The sequence below is a fragment of the Loxodonta africana genome, chromosome 2 (assembly GCF_030014295.1).
Source record: "Loxodonta africana isolate mLoxAfr1 chromosome 2, mLoxAfr1.hap2, whole genome shotgun sequence".
NCBI lineage: Eukaryota > Metazoa > Chordata > Mammalia > Proboscidea > Elephantidae > Loxodonta > Loxodonta africana.
Window position 1 is genome coordinate 93,336,169 of NC_087343.1, and position 23,986 is coordinate 93,360,154.

Consider the following 23,986-nt stretch of genomic DNA (forward strand, 5'->3'; position numbering starts at 1 on the left):
AGGATCAATCAAACCAACTCAATTTAGTTCTTTTTCCAAGTGTTCCACTTCTGTTCTGACACGAGCTGCACGTGCAACACATCATCTAATCTTAACCACCTAGAGCTATGTCAGCTCTCACAAGTTAAAGGCGCATAATCTTCCGATTGCCAAGTTGACCAGGACTTAAGATGCCAGCCGCAAAACTTGGGAGTCACTACACCTCACTTCTGACCTGCTCTGGCTACAAATTCTGTGTTTTCACACTACCCCTTCAGGATGCCATCCATAAGCTTGGAAGCTTCCACAGTACCTCATTTCTGATCTGGCTTCCACTGCTCTCTCCGGTTCAGTAATTCATTAGAACAAGTCACAGAACTCATGGAAAGCACTATAGTTTTCACAGTTTTATTATAGCAAAAAGGATACAGCTGAAGAGACACATAGGGCAAGGTCTAGGAAGATTCTCAATGCAGAGCTCCTATGCTCCAAAAAGGAAGGGATGTGCTACCCTCCCTTTTGTTCGTCAATGCTGTTCACTATTCAGGAAGCTCATGAAGCTTCAGTGCCTAGAGAGTTTATCCTTGGGGTCACTTTATGTAATTCAGACTCCAGCCCCTCTCTCATGTACAGTTGATATAAAGAGGTTGATATCATGAGAGCCAGTTAATAAGGCTATGGTTCAAATTTATGCACCAACCACTAGGGCCAAAGATGAAGAAATTGAAGATTTTTTACCAGCTTCTGTAGTCTGAAATTGATTGAACTTCCAATCAAGATGCATTGATAATTACCAGTAATTGGAATGGCAGAAAGTTGGAAACAAGGAATAGGCAACAGTGGTTGGAAAATATGGTCTTGGTGATAGAAATAATTCCAGAGATAGCATGATAGAATTTTACAAGACTAGAAACTTCTTCATTGCAAATACCTTTTTTCAACAATAGAAAGAGTGACTATACGCATGGACCTCGCCGGATGGAATACACAGGAATCAAATTGACTACCTCTGTGGAAAGTGGAGAGGATGAAAAAGCTCATTATCATCAGTCAGAACAATGCCAGGGGCCGACTGCACAACAGGCCGTTAATTGCTCCTATGCCAGTTCAAGTTGATGCTTTAAGAAAATTAGAACATGTCCACAAGAGCCAAAGTACAACCTTGAGTATACCCCATCTGAATTTAGAGACTACTCAAGAGTAGATTTGATGCATTGTACACTAATGACAGAAGACCAGACGAGTTCTGGAATGACATCGAGGACATCATACATGAAGAAAGCAAGAGGTCATTGGAAAGAAAGAAAAGACCTAAGTGGATGTCAGACTCTGAAGCTTGCTTTTGGATGTAAAATAGCTAAAGGAAAAGGAAGAAATAGTGAAATAAGAGAACTGAACAGAAGATTTCAAAGGGCCGCTCAAGAAGACGAAGTATTTCACCTTTAGTTGGAAAACCAAAAGTGAAGAACATGCTCGGCATTTTTCAAGCTGAAGGAACTGAAGAAAAAATTCAAGCCTTGAATTGCAATAATGAAGGATTCTAAAGGGAAAATATTAAACAATTCAGGAAGTATCAAAGAAGATGGAAGGAATATACAGTCACTGTACCAAAGACAATTAGTTGACATTCAACCATTTTAGGAGGAAGCATATGATCAGGAACCGAAGATACTGAAGGAAGAAATAAATACACGCTGCGCTGAAGGCATTGGCGAAAAACAAGACTCCAGGAATTGGCGGAATACCAATTGAGATGTTGCAACAAATGGAAGATGATGCAACACTGAAGCACTCACTCATCTCTGCCAAAAAAGTTGGAAGACAGCATCCTGGCCAACGGACTGGAAGAGATCTATATTTGTGGCCATTCCAAAGAAAGGTGATCCAACAGAATACAGAAATTATTGAACAATATCATTAATATCACACAAAATAAAATTTTGCTGAAGATCATTCAAAATCAATTGCAGCAGCACATCAACAGGGAGCTGCCAGAAATTCAGTCCGGTTTCGGAAGAGGACGTGGAACAGGCTGTCTTAGCCATCTAGTACTGCTGTAAGAGAAATACCACAAGCGGATGGCCTTAACAAAGAGAAATTTATTCTCTGACTGTCTAGTAGGCTAGAAGTCCAAATTCAGGATGCCACATCCAGGGGAAGGCTTTCTCTCTCTGTCGGCTCTGGGGGAAGGTCCTTGTCATCAATCTTCCTCAGGTCAAGAAGCTTCTCAGCCCAGGAACCTTGGGTCTAAAGGACATGCTCTGCTCCTGACATTGCGTTCTTGGTGCTCACTTTTCATTTCTCTCTCATATTTCACAGGAGATTGGTCCAAGACAAAATCTAATCTTGTAGATTGAGTTCTGCCTCATTAACATTACTGCCGCTAATCCCATCTCATCATCACAGAGATAGGATTTACAACACATAGGAAAATCACATCAGACAAAATGGTGGACAATCAGACAATACAGGGAATCATGGCCCAGTCAAGTTAACAGATATTTTGGGGGGACACAATTCAAGGGATGTTATCGCTGATGTCAGATGGATCTTGGCTGAAAACAGAATACCAGAAAGATGTTTACCAGAAAGATGTTTATTGACTATGCAAGGCATTTGACTGTGGGTCATAACAAATTATGGATAACATCACGAAGAATGGGTGTTCCAAAACAATTGCGCTCAGGCAGAACCTGTACATAGACCAGGAGGCAGTCATTCGAACAGAGCAGGGAGATACTGAGTGGTTTAAAATCAGGAAAGGTGTGTGTCAGGATTGTATCCTTTCACCATACTTATTCAGTCTGTGTGCTAAGCACACCGTCAGAGAAGCTGGACTATATGCAGAAGAATGGGGTATCAGGATTGGTGGAAGACTCTTTAACAACCTGCATTATGCAGATGATACAACCTTGCTTACTGATAGTGAAGAGGACTCGAAGCACTTACTGTTGAAGATCAAAGACTATAGCCTTCAGAATGGATTACACCTCAAAATAAAGAAAATCAAAATCCTCACAACTGGACCAATAAGCAACATCATGCTCAAAAGAGAAAATGCTGAAATTGCCAAGGATTTAATTTTACTTGGATCCACGGTAAGCACCCATGGAAGCGACAAGAAATCAGACGTCGCATTGCACTGGGCAAATCTGTAGCAAAAGACCTCTCTAAAGTGTTAAAAAGTGAAGATGTCACTTTAAGGACTAAGGTGCCCCTGAACCAAGCCAAGATATTTTCAGTTGCCTTATACGCATGTGAAAGCTAATTGAAGAAGAAGGAAGAAGAATTGATGCCTTTGAGGCATGATGTTGGTGAAGATTATTGAATACTATGGACTGCCAGAAGAACATACAAATCTTTCTTGGAAGAAGTGCAGCCAGAAATCCCATTAGAAGCAAGGATGCCGAGAATTTGTCTCACATACTTGGTATACATTATCAGGAGAGACTAGGCCTTGGAGAAGGACAACATGCTTGGTAAAGCAGAGGGTTAGTGAAAAAGAGAGACTCTCAGTGAGATGGATTGACACAGTGGCTCCAACAGTGGGCTCAGGCATAACAACGATCGCAAGGATGGCGCAGGACTGGCCAGTGTTGGGTTCTGTTGTACGTAGGGTCCCTGTGAGTTGGAACCGACTTGATGGCACCTAATAACCATAACAACAACAGGTTACAGGTTGTGTGTGTGTCCCTGTACTCTGAAGTCGATGATAGGAATGATATGCATGCATTCTCATATCCCTTGGTATCACTTTCAGAGAAAGAAGAATATACTGGTTGGATCATGAGTGTCTGAATGAATTAAATAGGCCCTAATGGCTTTATTAGAAAAGTGTTAATTTATATAAGTATGTGCATGATAAAGCTATTTGTCCTTGTCTAAAATAAAGTTTTTCTGAAGTAAATATCTTGTGTATGCATAATGAGTTAGTTATATTTATTATTTTATATCTAGTCTATATCTGAATTTATTCAGGTCTCCTATTTTTAAATTCAGTGTTCTTGGAGTTACAGTTTTCCAAAGTTTCGATTTGAAGCTAACAGTAACCCAGTGATTAGATATTTCAGGTACCATTTTCATACCCATTTTACTGATGAAGAAATTAAGATCCAGATTATTAAGTATCTTCAGAGTTTTACATGTAGATTACAGAAACAGCACAAAAGTCTAGGGTATTTGACTTTAATCCTTTGTATTTTTGAGTATCACTTTGATATAGTACATGATTACTTAAATTTCCATAATTTAAAATTTAATTTTAATAAGCTCATAATTGCTATTTTCAGCTTCTTAAAAGGTGATATGTTTATCGTCCATAATGAATTAGAAGATGGATGGATGTGGGTTACAAATCTAAGAACAGATGAACAAGGCCTTATTGTTGAAGACCTAGTAGAAGAAGTGGTAAGTTTTATTCTTCTCCATTCCAGGATTCTAAATATTTTGTAAAAGTGTGAAACTTGTCTGTAATGAGTGAACTTTGCTATGGACAGATTTAATTCATGAAAGACTTCAATTCTTCAGTACAGGGAATTTTTTATTAAAGCGTGTTCTGTATTAGTTGTTGTTAGGTGCTGTCTAGTTGCTTCTGACACATGATAACCCTGTGTACAGTGGAACAAAACGCTGTTTGGTCCTGTGCCATCCTCACAATCATTGCTATGTTTGAGTCCATTGTTGAAACCACTGTATCAATCCATCTTGTTGAGGGTCTTCCTCTTTTTCACTGATCCTGTACCAGTGATGTCCTTTTCCAAGGACTGGTGCCTCCTGATAACAAGTCCAAAGTACGTGAGAGGAAGTCTCACCAACCTTCTAAGAAGCATTCTGGCTGTATGAGTAGTAGTCATTTTTAGTAAATGCTTTTTATTTATATGGAAGATTACCAAGTCAGGGTGTATGTATACTATGTAGTTTTCAGTTTTGGAAACCTTTCGTGATTTCCTGTGAATTCAAAATATATTACGATTTTGTGCTTATATCTATCTTTTTTTTATCTTCTCAGTCTTTCTTGTAAGTGAAGTTCAGATAACCATTATGTTGCACTGACCATGGATTCTTAAATGATTGCACATGTTTGGTTTCACATTCCTTATCTCCCAAATACAGTGAAACCCGTGAGAGCTGGACTTTACTGGACTGCCTCGTTTTCCTGGATTTCACAACTTTTCTGCCTTTCATAGGATGTATTCTTACCCATTTTAGGGCTCATTTTAGTGGAGAATATTTGAGTTTTCATTCTCTGGCAGGCTTGCACTTTACACAAGTTCCAGCTTTTGCAGGTTTTACTGTATATGTGTAATTTTCTGGTAACCTTGGAAAAATTTAGTTAAATGTGAGTTTTAACCATATTATCAAATGCTTCTACATTTTGAATATTCTTGTTTTTATTGCCATCACATAATACATTATCAGTAGTTGTATTACACAGTATAAACTACCATGTTTATGCGTTTTTAGATAGCTGGTCAGCATTCAGACGGCGTTTGGCATTTCAGAGACAATACTCGGTATCACTGAAATATATCAAACATTATAATTTTGGTATTCACACTCCCCTTTTGAATTTTTCTAGTGGAATGGAATGGTTTTGTGTTATTTTTACAACCCTCGGAGCTGCTGTTTTTAAATTATGCCACAAACCTGGTAATATGCTGCTCTGATTATTCTGCTCTGCTTGTAGCTCTGATTATTGCTCCATGAAGATGGCAAGGGATAATATTTTTCTTTGCTATTCTCTTCTCTGCCTATTCTAGCAGCCATATCTTGATATAGAGAAGTAAAATATACTGAGGAAAAGTGGTAGAAGTTGAGGAAATAGTGAGATTACAGTCTGTACTCATACCAAACCAAACCAAACCAAACCAAACCAAACCCACTGCCGTCGAGTCGATTCCGACTCATAGCGACCCTGTAGGACAGAGTAGAACTGCTCCATAGTTTCCAAGGAGTGCCTGGCGGATTTGAACTGCCGACCTCTTGGTTAGCAGCTGTAGCACTTAACCACTATGCCACCAGGGTTTCCTCTATACTCATAGTCACATACATATATAGTGCGAGAGCTGGGATTAGAACTCCTAATTCCCAGATTAGTATTTGGTGTTCTACAGTAGGAGAGAGATTTCCATAGAGGCAGAACATTTTCAAACTGGATCATCCTACTATTTATGTTGGTTTTCCTACAGAATTTTGTAGTTAAAAGTTCTTTATGGGTTTCTCACTGAACGCTCTCTCCTTCCCCTCAATTATTTTCATTATTTGAAGGAATAGCAGTTGAACTTTTCTTGAGGTCTTGGAATTCTGAAACAAATTTAACAATATAAACTTTAATAAAGATAAGTGAAAGTTACTTGATGAATGCAGAAAGGGAATAATAATTGCCCAATCTAGAATAAGGAGACATGACCTATTACCAATACAAGGAAAGAAGAAAAAAGTTAGCAGCTCAAAATGAGTGAATAATGTGATATGGCTGCTAAAAATGACTTTAGTTATACTTTTGAATTAATAATGGAATAGTTCCAGGTCAGAGTTATAAAGAATTTTCACTCCAGTAGTTAGAATAATTTTTTTACAATGGGCTTCATTGGGAGATAGTATAGTATATTCCTTAGAGAATGGAAATCCATTTGGAGATTGTCCAGATTGTGAAGAAGTTTCAGGCAGTCAGTTGGTGGTTAGATTTAAGGAATTTCTCACTCTAAAATTTAAATTACCGTTTCCCAGCCTCATTTTACTTCCATGTCCTAACTCTAAAATGTATGCTGTATAAGGAGAGGAATTTTTTTCTCTGATTTATCCCATTGCTTAGAATGGTGCCTGGCCAATAGTAGGCAACTCAGTAAATGTTTTTTTGAAGAAACAGATGAATGTCTCTATGCCTATACTTTTCCCTCATCCTTGACACTCCTGCTCCACTAAACTGCCTACTAAGATTTGATTAATCTTTATCAGTAAAATTTGATTAATCTTTATCAGCTCCGCTCAGATATCACCACTTCTTTCACGGAGGTTTTATACCTTTTCAGATTCTCTTAGGCTAAATTGTTGTTTACATAGCACTTTGTTACTTCCACATTTCATTACATTGTATAAAATTAATTTGTTGTGTAAGCCTCTTCTGCAAGAGGTTAACTCCTGGGCAGTGATACTGGTAATCATTTTTATAGCATTGTTTTTTAGCATATTGCCTTAGAGATAATAAGCATTCAGTGAGTATTTTTTGCTTTTAGTTTGTTCAGCTATTTAATGAGTGAAGACCAAATTGAGAGAAGTAAATCTATCTGTAGTTAGATTATTTGTCTACTCATTCATTTTCATTCAAGAAAAACTTGGTTTCAGGCACTGTGCTAGGTATTGGGGCTACAGTTCAACGGTATTGTGTGTCCAGCACTGTTAGTCCTTAGGACAGAGTAGGGGAATGGTGCAAGTGTGGGAAATGTTAACAAAGAGTGCCTAAACCTGAAGATACTTATGGTCTAGTGCAGTGAATAATTCTAGTGTATCTTAAATGGTGGTGGTTCAGTGGCAGAATTTTCGCTTTCCGTGCGGGAGTCCTGATTGTGATTCCTGGCCAGTGCATCTCAAACACAGCCACCACTCGTCAGTGGAGGCTTGTGTGTTGATGGAGATTCTGAATTGGTTTTCAGCAGAACTTCCAGACTATGTCAGACTAGGAGGAAAGGCCTGGCAGTCTGCTTCTGAAAATCGGCCAGTGAAAACCCTTTGGATCATAAGAGTCTGCTCCTGTAGTGCATGGGGTTGCCAGGAGTTGGAGGCTGATGCGACAGCTAACAACATCAACAATGACATCTTAAATAGTAGGAATATATAGAATAGAGTAAGGTAAAGTTCAAAAGGTCAAAAAAGGAAGATGTGTTTTGAATTCAAGGTATAGGTTCATTTTCACTTTTTGGAGGCTCAGAATGTCTCACTGAGGAGGTAGCATTTGAGATAGAGCCTGCTTAGATGGTGTAGGCTTTAATTATGAGGTAGGAGACAAGTGGAAAGGATAGTCTAAGAACTAAGTACAAGCTAGAGTGGTGAGAGGAGGTAGCTTAGCCAATACGTAGTTATGTTTGACCTAAAGAGAACTGGTAGTATAAGACAGGAAAAGTAGACTTGAGCTGTTAGAGTCCCTGCAATTTTTGTTGCAGGTTGAGGAATTTGTAGACAGTAGAGAGGTATTAAAGGAGCCCTGGTAGTACAGTGGTTAAGCGCATGGCTGCTAAGCAAAAGGTCAGTAGCGATTGGAACCCACCAGCTGCTCCACAGAAAAGAGATGTGGCAGTCTGCTTCCGTAAAGAGTTACAGCCTGGAAATCATATGGGGCAGGCTACTTTGTCCTATACAGTTGCTATGAGTCACAGTTAACTTGAGGCAATAGGTAGAGAGGCATCAAAGATTGGGTTTTTAAAAAAATTCTTTTTTCTTTTTTTTTTTGGTTAATGCAGGGCACAGTTGCAGTTGAAATTGATGAATGAATCCATGTTGAAGTGGTGGGAGGTGGGACATAGAGGTAATTATACCAGTGGAGCTATTTTAATAGCTTGAGAAAAGACTAAAAAGGCCTGGATTAGAGGAATGGCAGTTGGGGGAGAAAATAAGGGGAAGAGTTTTAGAAGACATTGTATGAACAGAAACATCTTTTCTGGTATACACATAAATAAATATGAAGGGCAGTGTAGAAATGTTTGGATATATGATTTTTATTAATTTTAATAAGAGTAGATTAATAGGTAATTATATAAAATACTGTCTTAATGTCTTCCCTTTAGGGCCGGGAAGAAGATCCACATGAAGGCAAAATGTGAGTTTTTGTTAATTATTAAAAGAAAAAAATATATATGTATATATACACTGTAAACTTACTAATCAGAAAATTTAGCCAAAAATTATTTTAAAAGAAAATTGATACTTTTTGGACTAACTTAAAAATTTGTTTACTTTGCCTAGGGAAGTGATGTGTAAGTATTTTCATAAGAACGTAGTGATAAAGTCTTACTTTTATTTATATACCTGTATATAACTCTCGTATCACCAAACTAAAGACCTTGGATAAACACTAACTGCACTGGGTTTTTTTTTTTTTTAATCACATTATGAACATCACAGTTCCTCACATTTTTCTGTAATTCTTACTGATTTTCCATAGTATTTCTTGTTTTTATAGCTAGATCTTTTATGCATTTTTTACTGTTCAGTTTTTTGTTTTTTTTTTTTTTGTCTTCTCAGAAAACTTTTTTCCAGGATCATGATTCTTCATTTTGATAAGATTCTGCAAGGACTTTCTTTTTATAACCTCAATCTGGCTATTTTATAAGGGCTCATTCAAAGACCAGGTATTACTATACCTACTACTTGCCACATTCTTTTCTTATATTCTAGAACTTATTATTAGTTCTAACCAATAACCTGTTATGGGAAATCACTGCATGTGACATTTCAGCTTTGTTCTAATTTTATTATTGTCCTTGAAGATCTTTTTTAGTGTCCTCATACCACTTGGCATTTATTTGTATATAAGTGTTCCTTTTAACAACCTTAATTTTTAATCTCAATTCTACCTCATTCACATTATTTGAAAAACTTCTCATCTTCTAATATTTTTTCAGTGAAATATTTTTTTCTTATCATTTCAGCATTTATAGATGGAATTTAAGACTTGCCTCTCAAGCATTTGCTTTTTCTGTTTTCCAGTAATTACAACATAAAAACATTAAACTCAATAGTCCATTTGAAGTCACCTTATTTAGTTCTCCACCCTTCCTTAAGTGGAATATGAGACGTTTTCTGAGTTCATTTTCCTTCTTGTTCCATGTAGCTAGCTACAAAATAGACTCCATCAGTGAGTCAATGCCCTTTTGATTATATTACTTTGAGGTCTCCTGTATCTGGGGTTGCAAATTCTAACTAATGCTTAGGGGAATCAGATAGATAGTGTAAGCAAGTAAAGCAGATTGGACATACATATTCCTGTTTTTCTCTAAACACAATGATCTTGATCTTCTTTTTGCCCTTCAATAGAGATAAAGGTACATAGAATTATTTCTCTACGGTGAGAAAACAACCTGGCAAAAGTGATGATATATGGCAGCTAACATCTACTCTTGGCGTTAGGAAAGACTGTGGGATATGGGAAACTAGAAAGCATTTGACTGTTGTAAGGTGAATGCTTTGTCTAATTGATGTGTACTAGAATGTGGGGTGGGGTTAGTGTTGTGAAATCCCTCTGATTTTCAAGAAAAGCTAGAAATCCGTATTTTTATGAGGATACTCCTTGTTTTAAGTAATAAAAATTAATAGCGCAGATTAATTTAAAAAAGAAAACAAAAAATGCCAATAAATACTTAAAGCTATATCCAGTTTTCTTATAGGATAAAATGTAAATCCTACTTTCACTGAGAATCTTTTTTCATACCATTGTGATTCTTCCATCTTCTGAACTTTATAATTTTCTACACATTTGGTACTTAGCATAAGCTAAATTTGCATTTTTGGCTTATTATGTGTATTTGTTCATTCCCTCTTAATTTCTTAATGAGGGGACTGTAGCAGAGAAGTGTCTTACATTTACAGTGTCCTCAGTAACATCTTTAAGTGCCCTTTGGGGTTAAACAAATGATATAACTTTGAGCTTTTTTCCAGCTATTTCCTTGATGTGGGTTCCAAGTCCACATGTCTCCTAAAAATGTGTTCCCTCCTCTCAATCTTAAACAACCGTATTCTAGTTCAGGGCCTTTTCGTCTCTTTCCAGGACTTCATAAAGCAGTAACCTCCAAGTTGGTCTCCCTTGACTCTTTAGTCTCTTCAAATCATTTCTTGCAGTAGCTGTGAGAATCATCTGTCTAAAGCGTATATCTGACTGTTATTTTTTCACCTCAGACCCTTAACTGATGATCCACCCTCTTTTTCTTACCAGAGCCTGAAGAAACCCTCTGTAATTCAGCACTTAGGTACTTTACTAGTCCTTGCTTCTTGTCATTTCTAGTTTTATACGCTACTCTCCAGTTTGTAGGTCATTAAATGCATGATGATGTTTTTCTCCTCCTTATCTTTGCTCAAATGCTTCCTAGTCCAGAATTCCCCTCCATTGTGCTTGGACACAGCTCATTTATCATTCCCCCTAGGGGATCTTCCTTCATCTTCCCCCTTACACATTGTACAGAATTGGTACCATTCTCTGGTATTCTCAGAATGCCTTAGCACGTATCTGTCACTGCATTTTAGTATATTTTCTACGTTGTTTTTATAGATGCCCAGTATTTTTGTTCATAAGTCCTTGTGAAGATCAGGGACTCCTTTCTATCAGTGGTGCAGACTGTGTGCTTGAAATGCATACATTTTATGTATAGGTAGTAAATTAAATGAGTGAAACTCAAATGTAATCCTTTCAGAAAACTATATTGTCCTTTTGACTTCGGGCTGTCTTCTTATACTAAAAATCTTCTTAGTCTCTAAAATTTATTTGTTGCCCTTTCTTCCCACCCTCTTTGAATTCTCTCCCCACTCCCCTTATTTTAGATGTAAAAATACAGAATTGGCCTTAAGAGATCATCTAGTTGATTCTATCCCCAGAATATAGAAATTGTACGCTAGTCTTTGTAGTAAGTGGTCATTTAGCCTATACTTTAATGCAGTTTGAAATCTCACTACCTTTCAAGGTATTCTGGACTGCTCCAGTTTTTGTAGACTTGCTTTACATTATTCATAATTCACACTGTGAGCCCTAGGAAATCTGGATTAGCAAGTTAATGATTGGATTAGAGTTGAAGAGATGATTTAATTTTTTTTTTCATTCATGTTGAAAAGGTAAAAATTCAATTATGTTTTAATATTTCCACTAGTAATAGCATGGATAAATTAAAAGTGTGAACAACTTCCAAACCTGTAATGTCAGATTTTAGAGCAGTTATGTGTTTTAGTCTTAGTAGTATATTTACCTTTTAACTTACTCTTTAAGTCACTATTAAAAATAATACAGACTTTAAGAATATATTGCGAAGTGGTAGAGAGGTAATACGAAGTTGTCCATTTGGTATTAAAGTGTATTAATCAGCAGAGTACATAATATTTTTTCAAGTTAATAGGAGAAGATTTTAAGTACTTCAATTATACGAGTAATTATTTTTTTAAAACCAGATGTCGTTTTAAGATAAATTTAAATACTTCTGTTATTATATGCTATAGACCTTGACTACAATGCCATTTATAACAAGTTCTAAAGGTTTAAGTATACAAAATTTGAAATATTTTAGCAATCAATTTTTATTGGCTACTTGCTCAAATACAATTAGGAACACTAAGTCAGGCTTTTCTTTTGGTTCTTGATATTCATATTCACTTTTTCCCCACACTCAAATCTTATTTTTTGGCTTTCAGTAAAGTGTGCATCAGCATCTTGATTTTATTTGAAGAGAGAACTTATAGCAAAGTTCACTTTGAGAGAAATAAGAGAAAAACAAATGCATTAATTCCCCCGGATAATTCTCAAGTATGCTCTACCTATACAATTCTTCTCCCACCTCCACCCACCCACCCCCCCCAAAAAATTTATATATATATATATATGTAGATATATAGACGCTAACTATGAAGTAAGCATATGACAGTTTGCCTTTATCAGGATTAAAATAACTACTGTGTTTGTATTAGTATAAAAATTATAGTTTTACTTGTTAGTCCCTAATTTTTCTATATTTTGTTGAAAATAAGCATATATTTATAAAACATAGTAACATAAATATACCAGGAATGAGATCATTTATGATTAATTACATTGCAGATATTTCATTTGTCAGCTTGAATTAAACTTATTATGTTGTTTGTTTAGTTTTGATCACTTGATAACAGCAAAAAATCTTTTGATTCACATATCTATAATTTGTTCTCTTTTTAAGATGGTTCCATGGGAAGATTTCCAAACAAGAAGCTTATAATTTACTAATGACAGGTACTTCTGTGTTCACTTGTTCTTTCTAATGTCTTGACTAGGACTGAGAAACGGGTGGTTTGTTTTGTTTTGTTTTTGGTTGAAAACAAGCGTGTAAAACAAAATTCAGTGAAGTATGTATTCTTTCTACCCCAGACCTTTGTCCTCTTCACCAGAAGCAGTACTAGATGATTGATTGTTCTGTATGTTTCTAGAAGTTTTGTGTTTGTGTGTCTCTCTATCATGCGTGCACGCGCGCACACACACACGCAGAGACACAGACACATGATGGAACATGCAACATACTTTTTTCATGTTAGGATACATCCAGGGAGATCATTCCATATCTGCAGTTTGAAATTATCATTATTCTTTTTAATGACTGTAGAGCTTCCTATCATATAGATACTATATTTACCAGTCCCCTACAGAGGATGGTGGAGCCCCGGTGGCACAGTGGTTGAGAGCTACGGCTGCTAACCAAAAAAGGTCGGCCATTCGAATCCACCAACCACTCCTTGGAAACCCTATAGGGCAGTTCTACTCTGTTCTATAGGGTCCCTATGAGTCGGAATTGACTTGATGGCAGCAGGTTGGGCTTTTTTTTTGGTATAGAGGGTTGGAGCCCTGGTGGCACGGTGGTTAAGAGATTGGCTGCTAACCGAAAGAAAGGTCAGTAATTTGAATCCATCAGGCGCTCCTTGGAAACCCTATGGGGCAGTTCTACTCTGTCCTATAGGGTCGCTATGAGTCGGAATCGACTTGACACTGGGTTTGGTATAGAGGGATATTACGTCGTTTTCAGCCTTGGTTATTCAGCTGCCGCAAACATTCTTACATTTATCTTTGTGCATTTGTGGAATTACATAATTGGGCCTTTTAAAAATATGATAATTTTAACACTTCCTAAAACTCTAGTTTTAGAGAAATGCATGGTAAAAACGAGCTTGTATTGTGGGTTTATTAGTTAAAATTATCCTGTCATTTTTTATCCTTATTAAACACTTAAGACTGAATTAATTTAACTACTGAGTATCTCTTCAGTAAAGCACATCTGATAAAGATTCGAGGCAAGTTTGAGCCCATAATATGCACTTTAAAAGTTTTAGTTCTTTAAATATGACAAGAGCTTGGTAGTTTTTGTATGTGGTGAAACAGACTCTTGTGATGAATAAACTACTGATTGGTAAAGACATTATCTGAATTGTTTTAATCCAGAAGGTGCTGCAGTTTAATGTAATTAATACTTTGCTCTTTTAAAAGATTTCAGGCAGTTTTTAGAAGTGCTTGATTTCATTTTAGAATGTAGGTTAATACATTCAAAAAATAAAGAACATGATAATGCTAGATGGTAGTAGTAGAGATCCAAACGACATCCAGTGAACTTTCAAAGTAGGAACAAAAATAATTGATTTTAGTGCATTTAATAAATTTTGAACTTCATATTTTTGAACTTGCATCACAAAATATTTGAGGAACTCTTGTTTTAGGCAAGTTGAAAAGGAACTAAACTAAATTTACTTATGTTAGTTTTTCTTTTCTCTGAGTCATATATGCTCTTTTGAGAATCTGGTGATTTTCTCCTCTGAAAAGTACATATAAGCACATGCATACACAGTTTTGCATGTAATTCCTGTCTAACATTCTAGAGAAAATATAAAGATTCTATTGGATTCTTGTCACCCAGATTTGTCATTTTAACGAAGAAACCTCCTTCAGTTTCTGTGACTTAAACATGTTTGCTTATGTATTGAGCATTGAAGATTGAATTTAAGGAGATTTATTTTCTCCTTCTTTGTATTAAACTTGAAGTTATTTGATAATAAGTACCTTGACTGGATGATTGGAACTGTTAGTAATTTATATAAAACTTAACATCTGATATTCTAAATGTTTATTTGTGCTTTCCTAAAAACAGTGAAATTCTGATCTTTTGTATGTCTTTAGGTCTTAAATGGAAAAAAGGCAAAACAGCTTAATGTTAACAGTCACTGCCAATTGAAGATAACAGAGAACTGTCTCTAAAATTAATATGAAAATATTTAATAAATGTTAAATGTTGACTTTGCAGAATCATGTCTGTTGAATGAAATTATATAGTACATATGTGTCAATTTTGATGATGAAAATGCATGCAAATAGTTCACTTGTTTTGGGTCTACCGTTTTGAGCTTTTGTTTAATTGAAAACAGTGATAAAGAACAAAGGATTGCTATGAGTCAGAACCAACTTGATAGCACCTAAAAACAAATAACATTCCTAGGCAAATGAGTTTTAGCTTTTTAGAATCTTCTTATTAAGAAGATTTACAAACAGAATGTTAACAGTTTTAGCCAGTATCCCTTAAATTTTTCTTCTCAAGTTATGACAGGTACAGTCATAATTGACCAGAACTCGCTGCTAAAAAATTTCTGCCCTATATGTTTATATAATAAAACCAGTAGGTTAGGTCGGAAATACAGGGAACAGGCAGCATGGGTAGTTGTGAATCATAAACCAGAATATAATGGAAAAAAAATTGTTTTAAAATTGTCTTAATAAATCAAGTTCCTGGTGAAAATTTACGTGTTTATGACTTTTGAATGTTTGTAATTATACTACTTAATAACTTTTGAGTGTACTTTGTAATTATGTTACTTAACACCTTTTTTACTTGATAATTAGAGGATAAAAGCAACAATTTTATTTTTATAGTTGGCCAGGTCTGCAGTTTTCTTGTGAGGCCTTCAGATAATACTCCTGGTGACTATTCGCTTTATTTTCGGACCAATGAAAATATTCAGCGATTTAAAATATGTCCAACACCAAACAATCAGTTTATGATGGGAGGCCGATATTATAACAGGTAAGTTGTGAGAAATTTTTAGTCAGTTGTTTAGCAAAAAGTAGTTGAGATCTAGATAATGTATAGTATATCAGATTCAAAATTATATAAAGGTTCTCTGACTTTCTAAAATTACAAAACCTTTAATAAAATTTAGTAGTCATGTCCAAGTATTGTTGAGACAGTGTTAGACATGAATATAAATGAATAACTTAAAATTTGTTCCTTCCAAATTAATTCATGTAATATTTTTTGATGATATACAAGCTATTTGCAACAGTTTGTCAAATCCATATATTAACTGCAGGAGAGCAAAAGAATAAATAAATAAATAAATAAAAAGAATAAAATAAGAAGAAAATATATTGTACTTTTTTTTTTTTATCGTTGTTTTTTTATCATTGAAACATTTTTAATAGAAAAAAAAGATTCCTGAAGAGCAACCTGAGTCTTATACAAATGTTCAAATGTTACCATGTAATTTGGGTTGTTCTCAAGTTGATATTTTTTATCTATAATTATTGGTTCCTACTTCTCATTTTCAAAATTCTAAGTAAACTTTTGCTTGCTATAAAACTCAGAATGAATTTTAATCACTTGATTAGGAAAATAACTTAGAGAGGAAACCACAGAATGTCAGCGTTTTTTCTGTACTATGGAAAGTACTGTCTTCATTTTATTTTTGAATACAAAGGTTTTCCCATACCTGATAACTCTAGTCAATGTTTTTCTCTTTGGAGGCTGATAAAATCTTGTTCTACAGTACTGACATTTTCTTAGTTTAATCCCTCAATATTACAGCATTATTCTTCATCCCAATTAGAGGGTCTCTGAATTCCAGCTTGGCCTCTGAGTGTGTAGAAATCCAGCAGGTGGTTATCTGAGAAAATAAAGTAAAACAAAACAAAAACAAGTTCTTCTAGTTATTTGCCAGAAGTTCAGTGGACAGTTATAAGATACCAAATGGAAGATGTGAGGCTAGACAGTTGGAACTTTTTGAACATCTCTCATACAAGCTGCTTGAATACCTTCTACATTACAGTCTGGGTCCTAGACATCCTTACTGAAAATCCAGCTAACTGCAATTTGAGCTCTTTATGAAGATAAATTAATTTTCCCTATTGTCGAGTTTTCTAGGGATTTGGAACATATAAAATTATGAATTGAAACCATATCGCATTCTTAACTGACTCAATAAATGTCTGTTTTGAGACTTTTAAGATAAAATAATTTAAATAGATTTATTTGGGAGTTTGTTTTGTTTACTGATTTAATAAACTTCCTTGGAATATGTACATTCAACATAGAAATTCTTCCTAAATACTGGAGGTAGTCGATAAATCATATAAAGTTATCTTTTTTTTTTTGCTGATAAACACCATAATCGGACAGGAAGAAAGAAGTATTAAAAGTACATTTTTTTCCAAGTTAATATTAATTGCAAAAAATATTAGTAAATTTGTAACATGAGGGCATTTTTTCAAAAGCTGACCATTCCCCCAGATCTTTGATTTTCCTACTTTTATTCCCTATGGCTGTGTTCATCTTATAAAGTTTAAGTATTTTTGTTCTTCTTATTTTAATATTCTTAAAAAAAATTTTTTTTTAAGCAAAGGCCAAAATATGTAACTATGAACACTAGAAAATTGTAATTTTTAATATTGTTTTAGAAGTACATTCTTGTTTCAGCATTAATGTCAGTAATGAAATGATTCCTAGGAAGAAACACCTTTCTGATTATCGTTTATTGTTTAGATATTATTAGGTATGCAGGGGTAAAGCAGTCCTCCCCCTGGCCACAGCTACAGTGTATGGGCCTACAGATGACATCCAGGCCACAGGTGTGGTGGAGCCCTTGCTCCGGTTCCCCACTTCCCAGCTAGCATTCTTGGCAGCCAACAGGTCTGTAGGCAGCCCCCTCCTTGGCTGGGCTGGGGTCCAGAGGCTGGACCACAGGAGCTCTGCTGCTGCTGGTGGGACTGCCCAGAGCTGGTGTGGACAACAGCATGGCACTCGGGTGCCTTAGGGCATGGGGGAGGATGTGCATAGGTTATGTCAGATACTATACCATTGTAGATAAGGGACTTGAGTATCCTTGGATTTTGGTATCTATGGGGGTCCTAGAACCAGCCCCCTGGATATCAAGGGACTACTGTACAAATTGAAGAGTGGCTTTTTTTTTTTTTTTTTTAAACTTCTTGAATGGACATTTCTGTTGCCATGCACTTTTAAGTTTGCTTCTGGGCAATCTGAACTGTACTGCACTGCAGTATCTTATTCTGCCAATAATTGACTGATTACATTTTACAGTTACTGAGCCAGAAACGTTTGATATTTACTGAATTTCACAGATTTGGTCTTTTTGCTTTAAAACATATAATCTCCATGGTGATATCTAGCTGTCTTCAAATACATTTTTTTCTGATTTGCTTTTATTTTAATATTTTTGGATTTGTATATGGTAAAAACAAGTAGGTATTGTATTTTTCCTTTAAAAACTTACTTTCTTCCTTTTCATGATAAAACATTTTCACTGGTCTCATTTTCTTTTTATTTCCCCCTCGTGTTAAATGCTGACTCTGGTATGTAGTTCATATTCATTCATACTCATTGTTTTATTAGTTATCTTTTTAAATCTTTTACTTTTTAATATTACTTATATTTGGTCTAAATTAATTTTGTAATATAGCAAAGATATTTTCAAATAGCCCAATTGTATCAGTAGGAAGAACTATGAAAAAAATCAAGTGTCAGGTTAAACAGTGTTTGTATTGGTGATTATTTCCTAAAAATAAAACAAAAAAAACCCCAAACTCGTTGCTATAGAGTCGATTCTCACTTGTAGCGACCGTGTAGGACAGAGTAGAACTGCCCCATAGAGTTTCCAAGGAGTGGCTGATGGATTCAGCTGCCAGCCTTTTGGTTAGCAGTTGAGCTCTTAATCACTGCACCACCAGGACTCCAGTTATTTTCTACCTGTCCCTAAAATACCTGTTCCTCCAACGTATTAAGAGGAGGTTTCAAATTCTAGGATTTAAATATGGAGGGCAGTAAATGGCTAATGGATTATAAAGATACAGACATATATATACAAAGTCCATGGGTACCACAAATGGTTAAGCACCAAACTACTTACTGACCAAAAGGTTGGTGGTTCAGACCCTCGCAGAGGCACTTCAGAAGACAAGCCTGCTGATCTGCTTCCTGAAAATCCTATGGAGCAACAGGTTTAATCTGCACACATGGGGTCACCATGAGTTGGAATCAACTCAGACAGGAGCTAACAACAGCAACAACAGAATTTGTGTTAAAACATACAATTTTTTAATTCTTGTTTTCAGTTTTGTGTTATTTGTAATATTTCCCAGATATTAAGAGTCTGCAGCTAACAATAAGAAATAATTTCTAGCACTTTTTATCAAAATCATCAATTAGCCTTCCTTACTGCAGTGATAATCCTACTTGTAAGAGTAGTTCCTGTTTTTTTCTGTGCTTTTTCCTGCTAATCATACGTTTATGACCTAACTGCATCAGGTTATTTTAAAAGCAGAATAAGAAAATGTTTTAATGACAAACATTCTTAATTTACTTTAGTTCACTAACTGCTAAATAAATGCCATTCCTTTGTTAGTTCCTTGTTTTCAGTCTCTCAAAAATACTCTTGTAAAAAAAAAAAGAAAAAAGATAATCCTTTCCTCATATATAGTGACTCTTTGAGTATATTGCTGACTTGGCTGTTAGCTTGATGTGTATGGAAAGTTCAATCTCTGACTCAGTTATTTTGACTATAAACCTATATTGGGAACACATTCCTGTTTTTCTAAAATGATGGACTGTTATCATATATTCTATTAATGTATTTGAGGTTGTATGCTCTGGAAAAACTGCTAATAATCCTTACTAACAGGATATACGTTTATTTTAAAGATTTATATTTTTAATGAGACAAATTATGTCACTGTTAGTAATTTTTATTTTAACAGCATTGGGGACATCATAGATCACTATCGAAAAGAACAGATTGTTGAAGGATATTATCTTAAGGAACCTGTGCCAATGCAGGTCAGTGTTATTTTTCTTTTTGTTGTAATTAGCATTTTATTTTAAAATGTATTTTGGTGGTATGTTTATGCATGCATTAATGCAATTAAAATTGGATAAATTTAAAAACTGCAGATTGTTCAGATTCTTCCAGAAAGTGAGCTGTAAGAGAATCTCTTAGCTGTCATGTATGTTGATTCTAGATAATTAGGAAGTCTCTGGTGGCTTTTTGAGGATAAAAGCAGTGCTGGGGGCAGAAGACAAGTTGCACTGGGTCAAGGAGTCAGTTTGTTGGAGGCAAAAGTGGAGACAGCAAGGATAAACTACAGTCAGGCTTATCTAGGTAAGCTTGGTTAAGTAAAGAAAAGATAAAAAATAACAGCTAGAAAAGAGTTTAGGTTCAACAGGGGTTTAACCTTTTTTGTTTGTTTATAGTTTTATGATGAGAGAGTCTTGAGCGTGTCTCTATACTTGGGGAAAAGCCAGTAGTAAAAAGGACAGCAACAGTGGAAGCGGAGAATGGCTGTTGGCAGTACCTGATGTACAAGGTCCTAGAGAAGGCAACAGTGAATAAAATTCTCAACGTAAGAGGAAAGATTGGCCTTGAACAAGATGTCCTGTTGAATATTAGTTGCATAATATTCAATCTAATCACTAGGGTGATTAGATTCAGTATCTTCCCATCATATTTTCTGCATTGTGATAGGGAAAGGGTGTCACGGGTTAGAAAACAGTGCTTCAAAAGAATGATTAAGAAATTTTCTTATGTGGAAAATGGAGCCAATGATATCCTGGGGACAAAGGATTGTTAGGTTTTGAGGACCCAGCTCAAGTTGTACAGTGATTTGTAGTGTTTCTAACTTCTCAGTTCTTTCTCTGCCTAATAATTTCAGCCCTGGCGGTGTATCGGTTAAGTGTTTGGCTGCTGACCGAAAGGTTGACGGTTCGAATCCCCTAGCCACTCTGTGGGAGAAGGATGTGGCAGTCTGCTCCCATAAATTGCAGCCTTGGAAACTCTGTGGGACAGTTGTATTGTTCCTACGGGGTCACTATGAGTCACAGTCAGCTCGACGGCACAGAACAACAACAACATATCCACTAGTCTTTGCAGTTGCTGAGTGGGGAAATTATTATTCAGAAGCTACATATCAATTTAAGAATCACCGTCACCTTGTCATATTTTAATATACCTTGCTTCATTTCATTATAATATTCTAGTAGAACATAAGGTCCATGAGAGCAGGACTTTTTTTTTCCTTTGAATTGTTGCATCCTCAGTGCCTAAAACAGTACCTAGCATTCGATAGTCAATAAATATTAATTGCTGCTCTCCTACAGGCAGTACTCACTTTACTCTGCCTATTATCACTAATACCTCTGACATTCTCAATGTGCTCATTCCTATCTCTGTGTCAGTCTCCTTTCCTTTCTGCCTGTTTAAATGCTCCTAGTTCAGAATCCATCCAAAGTTTCAATTCCTCCTTAACATCTTCCTGCTAACTTTAGCCAGCACTGATACACCACTATTGTTGATAGTTCTGACAGATGTTGGCTGCTGTCTGTTCTAACCACTGCGTATGTAAAAGGAATTTTTTTTTTTTTTTTTGAAACCACATAATGGTATGTGCTTTCTAGAAAATATTGCTCAGGGTCTTTTTAGTGGGAATGAGAGCGGTCTTTACCTCTAGGTAACTGATCTTCCACACAGTTCTATTGATAAATTCTTAGTTTTAATTCATATTAACGTTTGAATTAGTGGTAGTCTTAATTTGTTTCATAGGCTTCATTTTTGTCCACAAATTAAATTATACATCTCCATCCTGAATTTGTGTTTGGATTTTGAGAATTACTCTAATTATTTATAGTGAAAAAAAATAAGCATGTAGCGTGTGACATCTAGTAAACTTTTAGTGCTTAAGTTTGTAAGGTTGCTGTAAGAATTACTTCCAATACCTATATACTGTGCCTCACTGTTACGTAGGTTACTGTTTCATAACTGAACAAACCTCGTATTGTCATTTAAAGAAGTTTCTATAATACATTGAATACTTCAGAAATAACTGATAATTAAAAAGCAGTTAGATTGCTACACAGAAGCCACTTATTGCTGTTTGTAATCTATTGTTTTGTGCCCAGTAGTGAGAGTAGGAGGTGCTCTGATGGCACCGTGGTTAAAGCACTCGACTGCTCACTGAAGGGTGGGTAGTTCAAAACAACCAGTGGCTCCGTGGGAGAAAGATGTGGCAGTTTGCTTCTGCAGGGATATACAGCCTTGGAAACCCTATGGCGTTGCTATGAGTTGGAACCTACTCAACAGCAGTGGGTTTGGAGTGAGAGTAGAGTACAATAATAGTTTAGGGAATCATAGCACACACCTTTCCTTCCCACCAAAAACTTAACTCTTCAAATAATAATCCATTTTATTAATGGAAAAACTGATCAGCTAGCAAAATCAGCTCACACTCCTCTTATTGTGCTCAGAATAGACTGCTGGAACAGAAAAAGCAAACCTAGGTAGGTCTGCTTGGTCTACTTCCTGGAACTAACACCTCTTGAAACAGGTATTAGAAGAAAAGAAGGAACCTTTTGAGACAACGTACCCCACAGTTAAAATAACTAATGTTTTTTTGAGCACTGTGTTTTAGGTACTGTTTTTTATAGTTATTAATTCATTTACTTTTTTCAACTTTATGAGGTTGATACTATAATTATGCCTATTTTATACCTAGGAACACTGAGACCAGAGACGTTAAGTAAATTAAGGTATCTAGTTACCTTGATCCTTTGCTTTCTCTCCTGTGCCCTGTATCCAACCTGTCTGGACAATCATGCTGGTTCTAGTGTTAAAATACATCTAGATATGACCGCCACCAGAATCTGACATCAAAGTACTTATATTTGTGGGAAAGTCATTTTGGACAGAGTGAACAGCTAGAGCAAAGATTGTAAGGCAGGAAAGTACTTAGTATATTAAAAAAAAAAAAAACAGGCAGGGAAACCAGCATGAGTAGAAAGAGGAACAGTGTTCAGAGAAGTCATGGGATGCCAATGTAGGGTCTTGTATGCCATTGTAAAGATTGTGGCTTTTACTGAGTGAAGTGTAGAACCACCTGCAAGTATTAAGCAGGAGCGACATGATCTGATTCATACTTTAAATTGATTCCTCACTTCATCTAATTTTCAATATAATTTACTTATTAATTATGTTTATTATCTCTTTACCTGCCTAGAATGTAAGTTCTGTAGAGTTAGGGATCTTTGATTCACTTACCAAAATAAATTTCACCATCACACCGAAGTCCTGATTCTTCTGGACATTGTCAGACATCTTCCTCTGTCAATCTTTTTACTGTTACGGGCAGAAAATTAAGAGTTCTGAATTTCCAACTTTGTTCAACAAAATCTAATAAAAAGACAACAACAACGGTCTTTTATACTTTCTTGAAAAATGGTGCAATACTTAGCAACACAGTAAAAAAAAAAAAAAAAAAACTGAAACGTGATACAGTAGAGGTGATTAATTTCACGGTCGCATCATCCCTTATGCTGAGGGTTGGCAAACTTCTGTAAAGGGCCAGATAGTGTTTTAGGTTTGGTAAGCCATTCAGTCTGTCTCAGCTACTAACTTCGGCCTTTGTGCTATGAAAGCGGCCATAGACAAAACCTAAATGAATGTGTGGCTGTGTTCAAATAACAATTTATGTACAGAAACAGGTGGCGTGCCATAGTTTGCTGACCCCTGCTCTAGGCAATTCAATTTTCTGTTTTCTTATTATTTTAGTTTTTAAACATACTTGGGAATAATTGATGAATAATAATGAAATTAGTTTCTAAGATGATGAAATGGCAGAATATTTCAAGATACAGGAAAATTAAGATGGCTAAGATCCCGTAGGAAACCCCCTGGTGGCATAGCAGTTAAGAGCTTGGCTGCTAACCAAAAGGTTGGCAGTTCAATCCCACCAGGTGCTTCCTGGAAACCCGGTGGAGCAGTTCTACTCTGTCCTATAGGGTCGCTATGAGTCAGAATCAACTTGACGGCAACAGGTTTTTGTTTGTTTTTTTTTTTAAGATCGCATAAGGTACCTTAGATTTATAAAAGGATGTAATGGGCCCATATGGATTGCAAGTTGGAATGAATTTGGTCTTTAAAAAAAGACTTTAAGAAAGACTAAAAGTTGTAAAATACGCATCGTTACAAATAATAA

At 35.8% G+C, this 23,986-nt stretch overlaps 1 protein-coding gene across 4 annotated transcripts in view; it reads left to right on the forward strand.

Annotated features, from left to right (window-relative positions):
• RASA1 (RAS p21 protein activator 1) overlaps positions 1-23,986 on the forward strand; it is a 127,787-nt gene that overhangs the window by 65,245 nt on the left and 38,556 nt on the right. For all 4 annotated transcript variants that reach the window (XR_010318864.1, XR_010318863.1, XR_010318865.1 and 1 more), the window contains exons 5-9: positions 4,269-4,386; positions 8,760-8,791; positions 12,882-12,934; positions 15,608-15,758; positions 19,721-19,799. Coding sequence is in view for 1 of the 4 variants with exons in the window: in XM_064273867.1 (XP_064129937.1) it covers positions 4,269-4,386; positions 8,760-8,791; positions 12,882-12,934; positions 15,608-15,758; positions 19,721-19,799 (433 nt within the window). In the remaining 3 variants the exon portion in view is untranslated. The remainder of the gene's footprint in view (positions 1-4,268; positions 4,387-8,759; positions 8,792-12,881; positions 12,935-15,607; positions 15,759-19,720; positions 19,800-23,986) is intronic.